This window comes from Nycticebus coucang, chromosome 9, assembly GCF_027406575.1.
Source record: "Nycticebus coucang isolate mNycCou1 chromosome 9, mNycCou1.pri, whole genome shotgun sequence".
In the NCBI taxonomy this organism is placed as follows: domain Eukaryota; kingdom Metazoa; phylum Chordata; class Mammalia; order Primates; family Lorisidae; genus Nycticebus; species Nycticebus coucang.
Window position 1 is genome coordinate 130,207,464 of NC_069788.1, and position 20,847 is coordinate 130,228,310.

At 38.2% G+C, this 20,847-nt stretch overlaps 1 protein-coding gene across 3 annotated transcripts in view; it reads left to right on the forward strand.

The window, feature by feature from the left end:
* Positions 1–1,542: 1,542 nt before the first annotated feature.
* The window catches only part of MNAT1 (MNAT1 component of CDK activating kinase), a 290,256-nt gene continuing 270,951 nt past the window's right edge, over positions 1,543–20,847 (forward strand). For 2 of the 3 annotated variants that reach the window (XM_053602545.1, XM_053602546.1), the window contains exon 1: positions 1,546–1,738. In XM_053602545.1, coding sequence (XP_053458520.1) covers positions 1,650–1,738 — 89 coding nt within the window. In that variant the 5' untranslated portion in view covers positions 1,546–1,649. Of the gene's footprint in view, positions 1,739–20,847 lie in introns of all 3 variants that reach the window. The other variant, XM_053602544.1, reaches the window with a different exon arrangement.

Genomic DNA, 20,847 nt, shown 5'->3' on the forward strand with positions numbered 1-20,847 from the left:
AATGTAGTGATCATGGCTTACGATTTCCAGAGATACAGGCTCTCCAGATCTTGGAATAGTTGTAATAAAATTGTGTGTATTTTTTTTTTTTAAAGACAGAGTCTTGCTCTGTCCCCTGGTCTAAAGTGCCATGGGCTCTCCGCTTAGCTCCCAGCAACCTCAAACTCCTGGGCTGAAGGGATCCTCCTGCCTCAGTGTCTCTAGTAGCTGAGACTACAGGCGCCTGGCCACTATGCCCAGCTAATTTTCTATTTTTGTTTTTTGAGACAACGTCTCACTTTGTCGCCCTCAGTAGAGTACTGCGGCATCACAGGTCACAGCAACCTCAAACTCTTGGGCTCAAGTGATCCTCTTGCCTCAGCCTCAACACCCAGCTGTTTTTAGAGATGGGGCTATTGCTCTTGCTCAGGCTGGTCTCAAATTTGTGCGCTCAGGCAATCCATTCACCTCGGCCTCCCAGAGTGCTAGGATTACAGCAGTCTTGCCCAGCCTGTGCATGTATTCTTTTTTTAATTTTAATTTTTATTTTTTTTTTGAGACAGAGTCTCAAGCTGTCGCCCTGGGTAGAGTGCTATGGCATCATAGCTCACAGCAACCTCCAACTCCTGGGCTCAAGCGATCCTCCTGCCTCAGTTTTTTTATTTTTAGTAGAGACAGGTCCTGCTTTTTGCTCAGGCTGGTTTCGAACTCGTGAGCTCAGTCCACCCGCCTCAGCCTCCTAGAGTGCTTGTATTACAGGCATGAGCCACGGCGCCGGCCTTGTGCATGTATTTATTTATTTTTTTTTTGAGACAGTCTCACTACGTCGCCCTGTGTAGAGTGCTGTTGCGTCACAGCTCATAGCAACCTCAAACTCTTGGGCTTAAGCGGTTCTCTTGCCTCAGCCTCCCAAGTAGCTGGGACTACAGGCGCCCGCCACAACGCCTGGCTATTTTTTTTTGTCGTTGCAACTGTCGTTGTTTGGCAGGCCCGGGCAGGGTTCAAACCTGCCAGCCCCGGTGTATGTGGCCAGCGCCCTCGCAGCTGAGCTGCAGGCGCTGAGCCATGCGTGTATTCTTGATCCTACTTTTTTCCTAAGTATTTTGGGGGGAGATACTGTAAACGTCTCTGATGGGGGAAGAGGGCTGGGTGTAGGTAACTTCTTCAAAATTTTTATCTGCAATTGTGTTTTATTTCCTGAGCTTATATGACTATGCAAGTATAAAGAAGTGTAAAGCACAGGCTATCAAATTGTCCAGAATAAAATACTAGTCTGAATACTTTGAAAACGTACACCGGCAATAAACCTTTGAAATCATGGGAATGTTTCCAGATGTGAAATTTATTTACGGTGACATGGTACTTTGAAAAATGCAACTATGTGCGTAGAGATAATGCGCTGTTTTAACAGGAGTCCTGGCTCCCCGCCTTCTCCAGACCCCCGCGGCGGGCCCCGGGACGCGCTGCCGGAACGTTTGTGTTGCAGCGCCGCGCTGCCGGAACGTTCGTGTTGCAGCGCTCGCTCCTCGCCGGTGCTCTCTCGCGCAGGGACCGTCCCTGCTGAGAGCCTGTTGGCCGAGGGCTGCTTGGCGTCGGGTCTGGGCAGGCTTGCGGTGAGGAGCTGTGGCCGAAGCAGGTGTCCTGGCAGAATCGGCAGTAGAGAAGGCGCCATGGACGACCAAGGCTGCCCCAGGTGTAAGACCACCAAATACCGGAACCCCTCTTTGAAGCTGATGGTGAACGTGTGCGGACACACGCTGTGAGTCGGGCGGCGGGGCGTTCTCGGGGGGAGGTGGGAGCCTGGAGATGCCGGGCCTGGGCCGGGAGGGGTGCAGGGCGTCGTTAGTCCACACTGGGGAGGAAAATGGGAAAAGGAAGCGATGTGGCTTTAAACGGAGAGGAGCCGCCACCTCCGAGAGGCTCTGGCCGTTTGGAACTGTGGTTCCCAGGGAGGGACCCAGCAGTTTGTCAGGTTCCCCCACCATAGCCAGTGAAAATACCGACTGTATTTCCAGCGTTGTGTTGTTAACTGGAGTCCAAACACAGTGCTGGTTAAAAGCCCGGGAGATTGGAGTGTTTCTATAAATTTCATAGGCAATGTTTTTATTGAAAAAGAGCGAAAGTGCTATGAAAACTTAAAATTACTGTGTCAGTAAACTGCCATTCATGGTATGCCTGAAATAGGTTGAAGAATTAGTTCATATTGTATGAGCTATTTTTGAAAACCTCAATTATCCTGATGGTGTTGTGTTAGTTCTTACCACTTAAATGAGGGAAACCCAGACTCTAGGCAATTATTTTGGAAATAAAATAATAGCTGGCATTTTTTGAGTGCACATTGTGTACTAGGCCTTTTTCTAAGCGCCTTACCATAAATTATTTCACTTCATTTCTATAACAGCCCCACGAAGTGCTTACGGGTATCAATTGTTTTTTTTTTAATAGGGAAGAAAAACTAGATTGCTCAGGGTTACTTATGAAGTGGGCCTTGCTAGAATTGGAACCTAAGAAGTCTTCATAGGACGCCCATTTTGTGGGTGGAAGGAAGGAGATTAAGTTTGTATATTTTGAAGAAAAAGTGTAGGAAGTGGTCAGATTTTTATGGTCAGACGTTGTTTAGTAAAGACGGTCTATAAAGCACTTTAGGATGAAAGGTGTCATATGATGGTGAGTACATACTACATTCCTGTAGTTTGCTCTGAGGTTTTTAGAGATTAAAAAAAAAAAAAAAAAAAGATAAGCCCTGACCAGGTGCAGTGGCTCATGCCTGTAGTTCTAGCACTCTGGGAGACCCAGGCGGGTAGATAGCTTAAGCTCACAAGTTGAAGACCAGCCTGAGTAAAAGCCAGACCCCGTCTCTAAAAAATAGCTGGGTGTTGTGGGGGGCACGTGTAGTCTCAGCTACTCTGGAGGCTGAGGCAAGAGGATCACTTGATCTCAAGAGTTTGAGGATGCTGTGAGCTGTGATGGGACAGCACTCTACAGAGGGTGACAATGTGAAACTTTGTCTCAAAAACAAAACCAATTGTATTAATTTTACTGTGGTGAAAAAGATCTTTAGGTAAGTGTAATTGTATGATTAGCTGCAGTAATTATAATGGGATTTGTGAACTTAATTGGTCTCTTTTTCTAATCTTTATTTTCCTTTACTTTATTCAGCAAAGGAATTTTGGGAGACCTGTAATTGAATGGTTTAAGATTAGAAATCAGGTAAAAATAATCAATAGAATACATGGAAAAAGGAAGCATGGCAAACATTGTAGGGAGGCTGTTAGGTTTTTAGAGATTGTTCAATTTCTCTCCATTTTCCTGTATCAGGTTTGTTACAGTTGGTGCTAAAGGAAATAGAGTTTGGTTTTTGGAAAGATACTAAATGCAATTTACTGGGAGGATATGGAATGTAATATTCTGGCCTAGTAGAAATTAATCAGGGAAGATAATAGGATTTCAGTAATAGAAATAGCATTTTTGTTAGACGGTTATAAAATATGAATTGGGAATTGCATTTGTTGTATTCTTAGTCCTTTTTGTTAAGGATTAAGATTTAAGAATTGTGTAATTCATTCTGGTGTTGCATTAATGTTGATTAATCTGCTTACTTGGTAGATACAGATCCTGGTGTACAGTCCTTTTTTTGACTTGAAATGTGAACAAAGTGAATAAACTTTATCTGATATCAAATTCTTTTTATTTTATTTTTTTAATTGTTGGGGATTCTTTAAGGGTACAAGAAACCAGGTTACACTGATTGCATTTGTTAGGTAAAGACCCTCTTACAATCCTGTCTTGCCCCCAAAAGGTGTGGCACACACCAAGGCCCCACCTCCCTCCCTCCTTCCCTCTCTCTGCTTTTCTTTCCCCACTCTCCCTCCTTCTTTCTCTCTCTGCTCTCCCCTTCCCCCACCCCCACCATGTCATTAATTGTCTTTATATCAAAATTGAGTACATAGGATTCATGCTTCTCCATTCTTGTGATGCTTTACTAGGAATAATGTGTTCCACTTCCATCCAGGTTAATACAAAGGACGTAAAGTCTCAATTTTTTTTAATGGCTGAATAGTATTCCATGGTGTACATATACCACAGCTTGTTAATCCTTTCCTGGGTTGGTGGGCATTTAGGCTGTTTCCACATTTTGGTGATTGTAAATTGAGCTGCAATAAACAGTCTAGTACAGGTGTCCTTATGATAAAAGGATTTTTTTTTTTTCCTTCTGGTAGATGCCCAGAAATGGGGATTGCAGGATCAAATGGGAGGTCTAGACTGAATTCTTCGAGGGTTCTCTATACTTCCTTCCAAAAAGATTGTATTAGTTTGCAGTCCCACCAGCAGTGTAAAAGTGTTCCCTTCTCTCCATATCCATGCCAGCATCTGCAGTTTTGAGATTTTGTGATGTGGGCCATTCTGGCTAGGTTAGATGGTATCTCAGGGTTGTTTTGATTTGCATTTCTCTGATAGGGACAGTGCCATTCGTCTGTCTTCTTTAGAGAAGGTTCTATTCCTGTCTCTTGCCCATTGATATATGGGATTGTTGGCTTTTTTCATGGGGATTAATTTGAGTTCTCTATAGATCCTCATTATTAAGCTTTGTCTGATTTAATATGCAAATAGGCTCGGCGCCTGTGGCTCAAGTGGCTAAGGCACCAGCCACGTACACCTGAGCTGGTGGGTTGGAATCCAGCCCAAACCTGCCAAGCAACAATGACCGCTGCACCACCACCACCACCACCAACAACAAAAAATAGCTGGGTGTTGTGGCGGACGCCTGTAATCCCCAGCTACCTGGGAGGCAGAGGCAGGACAATCGCTTGAGCCCAGGAGTTTGAGGTTGCTGTGAGCTGTGAGCTGTGATGCCATAGCACTCTACCCAGGGCGACAGCTTGAGGCTCTGTCTCAAAACAAACAAACAAACAAACCCAAGCAAAACAAAATATGCAAATACCCTTTCCCATTGTGTAGGTTGTCTGTTTGCTTTGGTTGTTGTCTCCTTAGCTGTACAGAAGCTTTTCAGTTTAATGAAGTCCCATTTGTTTATTTTTATTGTTGTTGCAATTGCCGCAGCAGTCTTCTTCATGAAGTCTTTCCCCAGGCCAATATCTTCCAGTGTTTTTCCTGTTTTCTTTGAGGATTTTTATTGTTTCATGCCTTAAATTTAAGTTCTTTATCCATCTTGAATCAATTTTTGTGAGTGGAGAAAGGTGCAGGTCCAGGTTCAGTCTTTTACATGTGGATATCCAATTCTCCCAACACCATTTATTGAATAGGGAGTCTTTCCCCCAAGGTATGTTCTTGTTTGGTTTATTGAAGATTAGGTGGTTGTAGGATGTTAGTTTCATTTCCTGGTTTTCTATTCCATTCCAAATGTCCGTGTCTCTATTTTTGTGCCAGTACCATACTGTCTTGACCACTATGGCTTTGTAGTGCAGCCTAAAATCTGGTATGGTGATGCCCCAAGCTTTATTTTTATTACTAAGAACTGCCTTAGCTATACGGGGGTTTTTCTGGTTCCATACAAAACGCAGAATCATTTTTTCCAAATCTTGGAAGTACAGTGTTGGTATTTTAATAGGAATGGCATTGAATAGGTGGATTGCTTTGGGAAGTATAGACATTTTAACAATGTTGATTCTTCCCAGCCACGAGTATGGTATGTTTTTCCATTTGTTAATATCCTCTGCTATTTCCTTTCTGAGGATTTCATAATTTTCTTTATAGAGGTCCTTCACCTCTTTCATTAGGTATGTTCCTAGGTATTTCATTTTCTCTGAAGCTATGGTGAAGGGAGTTGTGTCCTTAGTTAGCCTCTCATCTTGATTGTTATTGGCATATACAAAGGCAACTGACTTGTGGACATTGATTTTATATCCTGAGACATTACTGTATTTTTTGATGACTTCCAGGAGTCTTGTGGTTGAGTCTTTGGGGTAGTGTCAAATTTTTTACCCTTACAGGCTCTGTGGCTTTGGGCAAATGACTAATTCTTTGTTAGATTCTTACCCATATATATAGAAAATAGTCCTACCTAATATTACAGTCTTTGAGGATTAAATAAAATATGTAAAATATTTAGAGTTATTTAGTAGAATTTCTGTCACGTTCAATATATGTATATTGGCTGCCATTATTTGTGTATGGTATGGTTGATAAACAGAAATGAAATTCAGATAGGATTTATTTGGCCTGCTACAAAAGACTTGCAGAATAATGATTATCTTTAAATCAATTCAATACACTATAAAATGTGAAAATATAGCTTTAATTATGATGACTCTACTATAATTTTCTTAGTATAAACTCGATTGCATATTCTCAAATCAGTCATCCCTAAAAAAAGCACTTTACTGTGTGTCAATGAATATAGGAGAAAATTGGCTGTTTTTTTGGGTAATTTATTAAAATAATTAAAATTATATAAATAGTGAAAGCAATATGAAATATTACATGAAATATAAGCATTTCGCTTACATAAAATATTACATGAAATGTCAACTTTTCACTTTCCCAGAGATTGTGTATCTTTTTAGATATTTTCCATGGGTACACAAACATGTGGATATGTTTAGGTAGAAAACCTTTTCTTCCCCCAGCATAAACAGGATCATATATATATTTTTGGTTTTTCCTTATGTATATCTTAGACATATTTTCAAAATCAGTATGTATATGTCTTCCTCTTTATTTTTAATATTTGGATAGTTGTGCCTTATTCAGTTACAATTTAGTTGATTTAGTCATTTTGGTTTTTTGATTAATATTTAAGTTTCCAGTTTTCACTGGACTAAATGTCCATACATGTGTGTATATATATACATATACATCTTTGAGCACTTATGCAAGTATATCATGAGCTATAGCAGGTAAATCATAGGTTAAATGTCTAGTAGTGGGATTGTGGGGTTTGAGTTTGTGGCTTTTAAATTTCATAAGCATTGCTCAATTGTTCTCAAAAATGATTGTGTTGATCTGGGCAAAGTGGTGTGTGCCCATAATCCCAGCTACTTGGGAAGCTTACGTGGGATACTGCTTAAGTCCAGGAGTTGGAGAACAGCGTGTGTAACATAGTGAGACCCCCATCTCAAAAAGAAAAAGATTGTATCCATTATGTTCCCCAAGACTGTAAGGGGATTACTATTGTTGCACATCTTTGTGATATTGGCCTTGCATTCTGATAGATAAAATTATGGTTCTTAATGAGAAACTATTTTGATTGGGCAGTGTATTGAATTGTTTGTAGAAGAAGCAGGTATTGTTATTTAGCATTACTATTTGTATTAGTTATCTATTGCTGTGTAATGAATAAGCTCCAAAATTAGTAGCCCTAAACAACAAACATTTATTATACAGTTTCTGAGGGTTAGGAATCTGGGAGTAGCTTGGCTGAATGATTCTGGTTGAGTCTCATGAAGTTGCAGTTAAACTGTTGGCTAGGATTGCTTGCAGTCTTGACTTGCCTGGGCCTGGAATACCTGTCCTGTCACTCACATAGCTCTTGTTAAGAGGCTTCAGTTCCTCCCCATGGACTCCATAGGGCTACTTAAGACATAGCTTCCCCCCAAATTAGTGACACTATGGGGGGAAGGTAGGGAGGGGAGAGAAAGAGGAAGGGAGGAGAGAGAAAAAGAGGAAGAGAGGGAATGAACTGGAAACTGTAGAGCTTCTTAAAACTTTAATGACAGAAATGACATACCATCATTTCTGTTGTATGTTACAGTATGGGAGGTTATTTACACACAAGACTGTGAATACCATGAAGTAGGGATTTTATTAATTTATATTTTGTTCCTGTCCTCAAGTAGCAAACAAAATTCAGGAGACAAGAGATAAAGGGCTTTAGGAGTAGTGCTTCATAAAAGATTGGAAGTACAGGAATGTGAAAGATTAGGAATACTATTTATGGTAAAAAACGTGGATCAGAAAGGAGAGAAAGTAAAGGGATGAAACGTGAAAATGTTTCCTCCCTTAGTTGCTACCTAGCAATGAAGGGGCACACTCCCTTTTACATTCAGTACAACTCAGTAACAACCGAATTGATTGCCTGCACGTAGAAGATTGGATTTTTTTTTCTTTTTCAATTCAAGGATGAACTTTGTTTCAGTTACAAAAAAGGATAAATTTTTAGACTAGCACAGGCTAAAGTGCAGAGGCATTATGAAGGATAATAGGATGCCTATTTTAATAAATGAACCTTCCATAGAAGTCTGGAGGCATATTGAATTAGATGGAGTCAGTTACATCTAATTCTCATTTAACCACAGTCTTTAATAATTTAATTTCTATCCCAACTGGGCAAAATCTGTCTGTGGAAACTTTACATGTATCCAATTTTACCATTATCTTTTTTTTTCTTTTAAACATATACAAGACACAAAATACTAGCTAAGCAAAACCATGTACCTACTATCCTTATATATGAAAGTCAATATTCTGCCGTATTTACTTAAGATCTTTCACTCTCTATTTCTTCTTTTTTTCTCTTACTTTATTTCTCTTTTCCTCTCTCTCATTTATTGTTCTTACCAGATAGTTTATTCTGAAGAGTTGTCCTGAAGGCTCTGAAATTTGCTTATTGCATCTCTGTGATATTGTTACATATGTTCTCTGTCCTCTATATTGCCTCTAAATTGTTAGTTATGTTTAGAAGTTTTATAAGATTAAGGTTGAATTTATTTATTTGTTTTAAAACAGTAAGTGGTATTAACTCATTCCTTTGAACTAATACAGTGGTCTTTATATCTTGTTCAGATTAGGACGTAGCACCTCTTCTGGGTAGAAAAATTAGGAAAAGATACTCATTTTAGGTGGGAGATTTAGAAAAGGGGACTTACTACATGTTATTAATTTTTAATTTTATGCTATTGTAGTAAGAGAAAATATTCTATAAAATTTCAATCTTTTGAAATTTTCTAAAAACTTACTTATGGTCCAGCATATGGCCTGTCTTTGTATATTTGAAAAGAATGTGTGTTCTGTGGCTGTTGGGTATAGTATGTGATAAATGTCAATCAAGTCAACTTTGTTGATAGTGTTATTCTGATCATCTTCTATGTCTGTAATGTTAATAATTTATTTTATCTACTCATAAACTCTTATGAATGTGGATTGTCTTTAGTTTTTTTGTCTTCATTTATTTTGGCATTCTCTTGTTACGTATTTAGGATTGTTGTGCCTTCCTGATTAATTTCTCCTTTTGTTGTTGTGAAATGACTTGACAACATCTTTGTCTACTGATATTCTTTGTCTTGAAGTTTCTGTCTAATTTTAATAGAACTCTCAGCTTTCTTATGACTACCGTTTGGTGGTATATCTTTTTCCATCCTTTTGCTTTCAACCAATGTGTGTCTTATCTCTGGTAGACTGCACATAGATGGGTCTTGCCATTTATCTAGTCTGTTAATCTCTGACTTTTAATTGGTGGGTTCATCCATTTATATCTAATTATTGATAATGTTGCATTTAGGTCTACTTATCTCTTTTGTTTTTTGTTCTTCTCTTTCCTGCTGTATTTTGAATTACCTTGATATATTTAAGTATTGGCCTATTAGCAAATAGCTCTTTATTGTTATTATTTTTATTATTTTAGTGGTTTCTCTGGGTATGTTTTACTTATATATTTGATCAGTGTTATTTTCATTTTAAACATTTAGTTGTCTTTAAGGAATGTAGATTTTTCTTTTTTGAGACGGGTATCTCCCTCTGCAGCCCAGACTAAAGTGCAGAGGCATTATCATAGTTCACTGCAACCTCAAATTCTTTGCTCTAGCTTCAGCCTCCACATAGCTGGGACTACAGGTGTGTGTGCCACCATGTCTGGCTAATTTCTTTTTTTTTTGTAGAGATAGAGTCTCACCATGTTGCTCAGGATGGTCTCCAACTCCTGAGACCTTTTGCACCTGGCCCTTTATTTCTTTTTATTGCTGATTACTATTTTGTTGTATGGATTTTATCTATCCATCAGTTAAAAGAACATTTCTACTTTTCGCTCCTGTGAATAATGCTACTGTTAACATTAGTGTACAAGGTTTTGTATGGACAAATTTTTTTTTTCTGGACAAATGTTTTTATTTCTTTCAGATTATCTGCTTAAGAACAGGATTATTGGATCATATAGTAATTCTGTTTAACTATTTGAGGAACTATCAGACCATTTTCCAAGGGGCTGTATGATTTTACATTTTTTTTTTCAAGACAGAATCTTATTATGTCGCCCTCGGTAGAGTGCTGTGGCGTCATAGCTCATGGCAACTGCAAACTCTTGGGCTTAAGCGATTCTCTTGCCTCAGCCTCCCAAGTAGCTGGGACTACAGGCGCCCGCCACAACGCCCGGCTAACTATTTTGCACTTCTTTCAGCACTGAACAAAGGTTCAATTTTCTTTACGTAGTTGATAACACTTGTTATTAGTAATCTTTGATTATAGCCATTCTAGTGGATATGATGTGGTAAATAGAGTCTAGTCTTTTACATTTACTTACTTATTTATCATCTTTGGTGTCTTTGCTCCTTCCTTTGACTTTATAGTTGTATAGGCCATACCTGGGTTTCGAATGAGATAGGTTCTGTAGGTTTGTTCTTAAGTTGAATTTGTATGTAAGTTGGAACAGGTACATTTACTTATTACCTGTAATAGTCTTTCTTCATAAGTGTGAGTTGTATATCAGTCAGGTGTTTGTAACTTGGGGACTGCCTGTATTGATTTCTTTCTGCCTGCCTGAAGAACATTCTTTGGCATTTTTTGTAGTATAGGTCTATTGGTGAAGAATTCACTCAGATTTTGTTTATTAAAAAGTGTTTTTATTTTACTTCACTGTTTGAAGGAGATTTTTGCTGAGTATAGAATTAGGAGTTCACGTTTCTTTCACCACTTGAAAGATATCCTTTCATTGTTTTGAGAAGTTAACTTTACTCATTTTTTCTCCCTATTTTTTAGATTATATACCTTCCTTTGATCTGTCTTCAGATTCACTCATGCTATTTCCAATTTTCTGTTAAACCTATTCAGTAGACTTTTTGTCTGTTATTGTACTTTTTGTTCTAATGTTCCATCTTGGTTTTCTTCTTATAGTTTTCTTTTCTCTGATGAGATTTCCTAACCGTACACTCATGAAGATCGTATTTTCCTTTAGTCTTTGAATATATTTTCCTTTTATTTTTTGAGCATACTTTGCATTCCTTTAAAAATATTTATAATTGCTAATTGTAAGGTTTCTGTCTGTTAGATCCCATATCTTGGCTGTCTCAGGGTTACTTTCTATTGTCTGATTTTTTCTGGGACCACGGGTCATATTTTTCTGTTATTTTAAATGTAATTTTTTGCATATTTAGTACTTTGTAATTGTAGGTGGTAACAATATTTTCTTTTTGTAGTTCCAGCCCCGTAAAATGTTTTGTCCAAATGAGCCACTGAAGGGAATGATCTCAAGTAAATATTAGTCTTTTTAGAAAAGTAGAATGTTGTTGTCTGATGTGGCTCTCAGGCTTAGGTTGGAAGCTTGTACCAGAGTATAAGGTTACAAAGTGCCCTTTCTTTTTATTAAAAGGATTGATAAGAAGTTTGCAGACTCATTAATTTCAAATTTGAAGGAGCTTAGTAAGCATCCTTCCAGCTATATTCCACGTCTACCCCTTCTTTTTTAATGGGTGGGGAAACTGAAGCCCCTCAAAGGGTACATGGTTGCATAGAAAATTTAACAGACTTCATTAGTCTATCCCTTCTTTTTGTGTAAATCCAAATTAGAAATTATTTAGTTAAATTTTGATCACATGCATGCTAAATAAAATTCTTATTAATGTAATATAACTGGATTAAACTCAAGCCCATTTTATGCATAAAATGAAAGTACCTTACCATCAATTTGATTATTAGTTTGATCTACTTAGAACACTTTTCTCTTTATACTGTAGTTTTGGCATGCTCACTTAAAATAATAAACAACTTTAAACATTCTATAATGGTTTTTTTTTTTGCCAATCCTATATTTTGACACATCTGTGTTTTTGATTGATGAAATATAATCAGATGCCAATTAGGAAGCTTAAATGAATTATATTGTTTATGCAATAAAATGACTTATTTTATATTTTTATTTTTGATATTTTTGATATTGTATGTCATGAAATATACATTATGTACATGTACAAACAAATATATATATTCTCTACAAAAAGACAAGAAAATGTAAAATTTAACAGACTTCATTACAAATGTTTTGAAGTTTTAGGTTTTCCTTTCATTTACTAAGGTTTTCCTTTCATTTCCATTCCATTTACTAAGTTGGAATATGCAAAAAACAATTTTGAGATGAAGACAAATGATTATATACTTCACTCGATTTCTTTTTTAGAACACAAATAGGAAAGTGGCTATATCATTGAAAATTAATGAGAGCTCCATCAATACGGTGCAGTGCCTCTGCATCACTGATTTATATATATTTAATGAGCCTTCTATTCTAGTTTCAGGTAACTGAAGCAAACTGCATCTAACATTAACTCTGATTTACTTAGAAACAGTTCATGTCATTAAAATGTAAATGTCTTGAAATTTACCAATGTTAAGTATAATGTTTTCATAAATAATTCTGCAGTGTTTACTTTTTGGCTATAACCAATTTTTTTAAAACAAACAAAGCATCATATTTTGATACTGTTTCAGATAATGTTACCAAAATATGTTTTATTTGACCTTAATTTTTGCTATTGATCTAGAGTGAGTTTATAATAGGGGATATTGAGGGGAAAGCTTTAAAAAGTAATAGGATTGGTGAAGTGTCACATGACAGATGCTGTGTTTTTGAGGTCTATTGGCACATATACGATATCAGGACCATTTAAGGGTCTATTTTTATACTACTTTGCATTAGAAATATAACATTTAACATTTGCATTTTATTTTTAGTTTTAAGATAGTTTTGTTAAGATTTTTTTTTCTTGAAAAGCTAGCAGAGGATATTAGAATACATTTTTCACAAAAGAAAATATTGTATGTAATACTTTTGCAGAGTAGTTATTTTAATTTTAATGTTCTGATTCTTATGTATATGTACTTAAATGAGCAATTAGAAATAAATTGTATATAATGTGTGATGTTTTTATGAGTCAGGAATTTGTTGAGGTAAATATTTATTTTCTAAAAGTGCTAATGTTTAATGTTAATTAAATGAATACCTAATTTGTATCTTAAAAGCAATTATTTTTAATATATGGTATTAGCAGATACAAATTATCCATATTTGCTCTATACCCAATTAATTGATAGCAAAAATAGTGAGTTTCTTTAGGCTGAGGCTGATAAGACAAAATTAAAGACAGAAACGTACTCTGAAGGTAGTTTAAATACATTTCTGACATCTAAAATGTAACATGATACAATAGATGGCTCTTTCTCCATTATTCAGCTTATGAATGTCTTATTTCTCATAATTGTATCTGTCACACCCATTAGTATTTAATTAGTGCAAAAACATACACTTTATATAGTAGGAATGGTGTCAGTAAATTATAACAGTGTAAGTTTAATGCTTGTAATTTCTCTTTGAGAAATATATCGTGTCTTTTGTTTGTATTATGTATTTTGGATTTATATGATTTGGAATTGGAGTGCAAAATAAAACTTATATATTATATCCGGAAGTGAGTATGTAACGTATTAGAAATTGTTGGAAACATATGGCCAAAGTTGATTAATAAATACCTCACAGAGGACATTTATATGTGTATCTAAATACCAGTTTTTTTCCCCTACCAAAAGGTAGAACCTGTACTTTTTGATTATATTGTATATGTATCCTCAATTGCTGTATTCGTTTTTTTTTTTCCCTTTTTTCTTTTGAGACAGGGTCTCATTTTGTCACCCAGGCTAGAGTGTACCTTGGGCATCATAGCTCACTGCTACCTCAAGCTCCTGGGCTTAAGGGATCCTCTCCTTCAGCTTTCTGAGTAGCTGGGATTATAGGATTTCCTCGCCACTCCTGGCTAATTTTTCTATCTTATTGTAGAGATGGGGTCTTGCTCTTACTCAGGCTGGTCTTGAATTTCTGGGCTCAAGAGATCCTCTTGCCTTGGCCTCCCAAAGTACTGGGATTACAGACATGAGCTACCACACCCAGCCTTATTTTGTGGGTTTTTGGTTTCTAGATTATGTTCACAGAGAGAGACATTTGGTATAGTGGTTAAAGAATCAACTTTGGAATCAAAGAAGCTTGAGTAAAATTCTGTGCTACTGCTGACTGGCTGTGGGGCTTTCAGAAAACCTTTCCAAACATCAGATTCCTAAATCTCTCTCTGTCTCTCTTTTTTTCTTTTTTATGAGACAGAGTCTCACCATGTCGTCCTCAGTAGAGTGTCATGGCATTACAGCTCACAGCAATCTCAAATTCTTTGGCTTAAGTGATTACCTTGCCTCATCCTCCCAAGTAGCTGGGACTACAAGAGCCTACCACAACGCCTGATTATTATTATTTTTTTATTGTAGTTGTCACTGTTTAGCAGGCCCAGGCCAGGCTTGAACCTGCCAGCTCTGGTGTATGTGGCTGGTGCCATAACCACTGAGCTATGGGAGATTCCTACATCTCTTAAATAGTGATAAGAGCTTGTGGCTCTAAGGAGTAGGGTACTAGCCCCATAAATTGCAAAAAAAAAAAAAAAAAAAAGTGGCTCGAGCCTATGGCTAAAGCGGCTAAGGCACCAGCCACGTACACCTGAGCTGGCGGGTTCGAATCCAGCCCGGGCCCGCCAAACAACGATGATGGCTGCAACCAAAAAACAGCCGGGCGTTGTGGCGGGCGCCTGTAGTCCCAGCTACTTGGGAGGCGGAGGCAGGAGATTCTCTTGAGCCAAGGAGTTGGAGGTTGCTGTGAGCTGTGATGTCACAGCACTCTTCCCAGGGCGACAGTTTGAGGCTCTGTCTCAAGAAAAAAAAAAAGTGATAAAAATACTACCTACTTTATAGGCTTGTTATGAAGAAAAATGGCAGCTTGTACAAGGTTGTGCCTGGCAACATAGCAGCTTATATTTAGGATACATGCTGTGATTATCATTAATAGCAGTAGTGTGAATCTTAAGTGCTATGTAATGTTTCTTTCTCAAATATTATAAATTTTTTGTAATAATAGAGAATTTTCAGCACATTGAGGGTACGGGTCAAACAGATGTAATCACAGATAGCAATTTCTGTGTATATGCAATTTCTTTTCTTTTTTTTTTTTGGTTTTTGACCGGGGCTGGGTTTGAACCCGCCACCTCTGGCATATGGGACTGGCGCCCTACTCCTTGAGCCACAGGCGCCACCCCTGCAATTTCTTTTATTTAGATTAAAGTCAAATGGGATTGTGCTGTGTGAATTTATCTGCAATTTAGCTTACTCACATAACAGTATATCTGGTATGATTTCTCATATTAGAGCATAATATCTACATCATTTTTTATGACTGCAGAGTATTCCATCTTTTGAAAATACATTAATTATTTAAGCTGTTATATGTTAATGGAAATTTTGGTTGCTTTCAGGTGTTTGCTAATAGTTTTCTAGTATACATGAATATTTTTGTATGTATGTTGAGTACTACATATAAGATCAATTTCTAAAAGTAGTGTATATTACTGACTTTGTTTTTTTCAACTTTATTAAGGTATAATTGAAGTTAGTAAACTGCACATATTTAAAGTACATACACTTTAAATTTAATCTGTTTTGATATATTTACACATTCATGAAACCATCACAACTAGATAAATATTTCTGTCATTTCTGGTAATTTCTTTGTACCTTTTTGTAATTCATTCTTCCCTCCACACCCATCCTTAGACAACAACTGATTTGCTTTGTCTCATCAGTAATTGGTTTGCTTTTGCTATAATTTTATGTAGTGTCATGTAGTATATAATCTTAAGCTTGGCTTCTTTCACTCAGCTGAATTATTTGTGATTCATTTATGTTGTATGCATCAATAGTTTATTCCTCTTTGTTGCTATGTTTCATTGTATAGATATACCACAGTTTTTCTGTTTACCAGTTAATGGACATTTGGCTTGTTTCCAGTTGTTAGCTATTATGTAAGAGCTGCTGTGAAGTTTACTGTAAGTCTTTGTGTAGCTGTATGTTTTTGTTTGTTGTGAGTAAATGAGTGGAATGGTTGGGTTGTATTGTAGGCATATGTTTAACTTTTTAAGTTTTTTTTTTTTTTTGAGACAGAGTCTCAGGCTGTCGCCCTGGGTAGAGTGCCGTGCATCACAGCTCACAGCAACCTCAAATTCTTGGGCGTAAGTGATTCTCTTGCCTCAGCCTCCCAAGTAGCTGGGACTACAGGCGCTTACCACAGTACCTGGCTATTTTTTTGTTGCAGTTGTCATTATTGTTTTAGCTGGCCCAGGCTGCGTTCGACCCACCAGCCTTGCTGTATGTGGCTGGCGCCTTATCCACTGAGCTACAGGCCCACGTTTTAAGTTTTAGTTTTAGATTTTTACACTTAGGATTGTGGTACATAATGAGTTATTTTTTATGTACAGTGGTGTCAGGTCAGATTCAATTTTTTTTCTCCTACAAGAATCTCTAGTCAACCCAGCACCATTTATTAAAAACGACTTTCCTTTTCCCATTAGATTGCCTTTGTGTTTTTGTCAGAAATCAGTTGGCAAATAAATGTAGGTCTGTTTCTGAATCCACTGTTCTGTTTTGTACAAACTATTTTGATTAATGTACCTACATGGTAAGTCTTGAAATAAGGCAGTAGAAGTCCTTTAACTTTGTTTTTTATTTTATGAATTGCTTAATTTTGTTCAGCAATATTTCATTATTTTCTTTATTTTGTAGAGACAGAGTCTCACTTTATGGCCCTCGGTAGAGTGCCATGGCCTCACACAGCTCACAGCAACCTCCAACTCTGGGCTTAAGCGATTCTCTTGCCTCAGCCTCCCGAGTAGCTGGGACTACAGGCACCCGCAATATTTCATTATTTTCAGTGTAGAGGTTGTGGATGTTTTTGATCAGATTTATTCTTAAGTAATTTAAAGTTTTTGGTTCTATTATAAATGGTATTTTTTTTAAAGTTCACTTTCACTTATTTGCTGCTAGTATTATAAGAATACAATTTTTCTTTTTTTTTTTTTTTTTTGTAGAGACAGAGTTTCACTTTATGGCCCTCGGTAGAGTGCCGTGGCCTCACACAGCTCACAGCAGTCTCCAACTCCTGGGCTTAAGCGATTCTCTTGCCTCAGCCTCCCCGAGCAGCTGGCACTACAGGCGCCCGCCATAACACCCGGCTATTTTTTGGTTGCAGTTTGGCCGGGGCCGGGTTTGAACCCGCCACCCTCGGTATATGGGGCCGGCACCTTACCGACTGAGCCACAGGTGCCGCCCTAAGAATACAATTTTTATTTATTTATTTTTTTGAGACGGGTTTTATTCTGTTGCCCTCACTAGAGTGCTGTGGCATCAGCCTAGCTCACACAACCTCAAACTCCTGGGTTCAAGTGATCCTCCTGCCTCTGCCTCCCAAGCAGCTGGGACTATAGGCCCCTGCCACAATGCCTAGCTAATTTTTTCTATTTTTTTGTAGAGACGGAGTCTCACTTTGCTCAGGCTGGTTTTGAACTCCTAAGCTCAAGGGATGCTGGAATTATAGGCATGAATATGCCTATAATTGTGACTGACCTGTTTAAATATTTTTAGTGTATTTATTATGTATATTTCTTTTCTATAAATGTTCTCTTCATTTTCCTTACTTATTTTTTCTATAGGGTTGCTTGTCTTTATATTATTGATTTGTAATAATATATATATATATATATTTTTTTTTTGTGTGTTTTTTTTGGCCGGGGCTGGGTTTGAACCCGCCACCTGTGGCATGTGGGACTGGTGCCCTACTCCTTGAGCCACAGGTGCCACCCGATTTGTAATAATATTTTGACATTAAGGAAATTAGTACTTTGTCATATGTACTACAAAACATTTTTAGTTTATTTTTGAATTGCTTATGGCTGACTTTTATTTTATTTTATTTATTTTTTAGTTTTTGGAGACAAAGTCTTACTCTATTGCCCCAGGGTAGAGTATAGTATCATCAACCTGGCTCATTGGGTTCAACCTCAAACTCCTGGGTTCAAATGATCCTCTTGCTTCAGTCTCCCCAGTAGCTGGGACTATGGGGGCTTATCACAATGCCTGGCTAATTTTTTTATTTTTAGTAAAGATAGGGTCTTGCTCTTGCTCAATCTGGTCTGGAACTCCTGAGCTCAAACGATCCTCCTGCCTTGGGCTCCCAGTGTGCTAGGGTTATAGTTGGGAGCTGTGCCCAGCCTTACTTTATTTTATTATTTTGTTTTGTTTTTTAGAGATGGAGTTTTGCTCTGTTGCCCAGGCTAGAGTGCAGTGGCTCAATCATAATTCATTGCAGCATTAAACTTTAGGGCTCAATTTTTAGGGCTGAACCTCCTGCCTCAGCCTCCAGAGTAGTTGGGACTACAGCATGCAATGCCATACCCAGTTAATTAAAAAAAAAAAAATTCTTTTTTAAGAGATGAGGCCTTGCTGTATTGCCCAGGCTGGTCTTAAATTCCTGGCCTCAGCCTCCAGAGTCCCTGGGATTATAGATGTGAGCCCAGCTACCATGCTCAGCTGCTATGGCCGACTTCTTAGATGGCATCTGTTGCCATGTAAAGCAAGTTTTGGAGATTAAAAAACCACTTTGGATAATATGGTTTTCATTCTTGGTAAATTCTTTTGCAAGAAACTATCTTACTCCACCATTGCATTAGTTATTTATTGCTATGTAACAGATTATTCTATAACTAAGTGGCTTAAAACAACACACATTTATTATCTCACTGTTCTTGTGGGTTAGGAATTTGGGAATGGCATAGTTAGTGTTTCAGGCTGTCTCGTGAGATTGCAATCAGGATTCGGCTGGGGATGTACTCATTTTAAGACTTGACTGGGGCTGGAGGATATATAGGTAATACTTGAACAACATGGGCTTGGACTGTGCGGGTCCACTTTGACCTAATGCAGATCAAAAATACACAGTATTGGCAGGATATGGTATATAGCAAGGGCCAACTACTTCCAACTTCGCTCATGTGTTTTATGTGAGGAGTTCTCTGTTCTTTACTCTTGGTTGACTGGAGGCTTTAGTTCTTTGTCATGTGGTCTCTCCTAAAGGTTTCTTCAGGGTCCTTACAGCATGGTGGCTTTCTTTCTCTACAGTGAGGGATTCTAGGGAGATAAACAGAAGCTACAGTGTCTTTATGAACAAGGTTTGGAAGTCAGACACCATCCCTTCTGTCATGTTCTGTTAGTTTTGAGTCCTAAATGTAGCTTACATTCAGGGGGAAGGGCATTTTAGCTTTCACCTTTTGATGAGAGCAGTATGAAAGAATTTGTGCACATATAAAAAAACCGCATCAACCAGTTATGTTTATGTTCATCACTGGTATAGGCCAAATCCAATTCCTAATGATCCCTTTGTCCTGGTGTTTATACACTTGTGTAATTTGCCCCACGATGTATTAAGGTTGCTTGTATGATCAGTAGCATATGGCAGAAGTGATGGTTTTTCATTTTCAAGGCTGGGTCTTTAAAAAAATGCCCTGTGGCTTTCTCTTTGGTTACTTTCTTCTTGGGCAACTTGCTCTCAGTTTCTGTATTGTCAGCAGCATTACGAAGGCTTGTGTGGTGAAGAACTGAGGCCTCTTGCCAACAGCCACGTGTGTGAGCCGTGTTAGAAGTGGATTCTCCAGACCCAGTCTTGTCTTCAGATGACTGTACTTTCTGTTGACATCTTGGCAAATAAGTTGCTGTCTCCTGGATTCCTGACACTCACAAACTTTTTGTGCGTTAATAAATTGGTTATTATTTTAAGCTGCCAAGTTTGGGGGTGTTTTGTTGTGTGGCAACAGATAACTAATACAATCCCTTCACCTTTATTAAAACACAAAGCACATGCTGGGCATGGTAGCTCCTTTAATGCCAGCTACCAGGGAGGTTGAGGCAAGAGGATAACTTGGGCCAGAAGTTCAAGATAAGCCTGAGCAATGTAGTGAGCCTGCATCACAAAAAACAGAAACAAAAAGCACATTGCCAAAACTTATACATACATTAGGTATTTTGTTTTGTTTTGTTTTTTGTTTAGCAGGCTTGGGCCAGGCTTGAACCTGCATTCCTAGTGCACAGGGTCGGCTTTTTTTTTTTGAGATAGATTCTCACTTTGACACCCTTGGTAGAGTGCTGTGGCATCATAGCTCACAGCAACCTCAAACTCCTAGTCTCAAGAGATCCTCTTGCCTTAGCCTGCTGAGTAGCTGGGCTATAGGCGCCTGCCACAGTACCCCGCTATTGTTACAGATGGAGTCTCAGTCTTGCTCAGGCTGGTCTCAAACTCCTGAGCTCAAGGAATCTACCCACCTCAGCCTCCCGGAATGCTAGGATTGCAGGAGGGAGCCATCTCACTGGCCAGGGATTTTTAAAAAAATTTTAGTAGGTGGAGATTTCTTTTTTTTTTTGTAGAGACAGAGGCTCACTGTACCACCCTCGGGTAGAGTGCCGTGGCGTCGCACGGCTCACAGCAACCTCTCACTCTTGGGCTTACGTGATTCTCTTGCCTCAGCCTCCCGAGCAGCTGGGACTACAGGCGCCCGCCATAACGCCTGGCTATTTTTTTTTTTTTGTTGTTGTTTTTGCAGTTTGGCTGGGGCTGGGTTTGAACCCGCCACCCTCGGCATATGGGGCCGGCGCCCTACTCACTGAGTCACAGGCGCCGCCCAGTAGGTAGAGATTTCTAAGGGCCCATTTCAAGTAAGTTGTCATTGTAGAGAGAAGTGGTTTTTGTTCAGGGGCATATCAACTACTTTTATTTGTAAGTAAAATAATGTAGTGGAT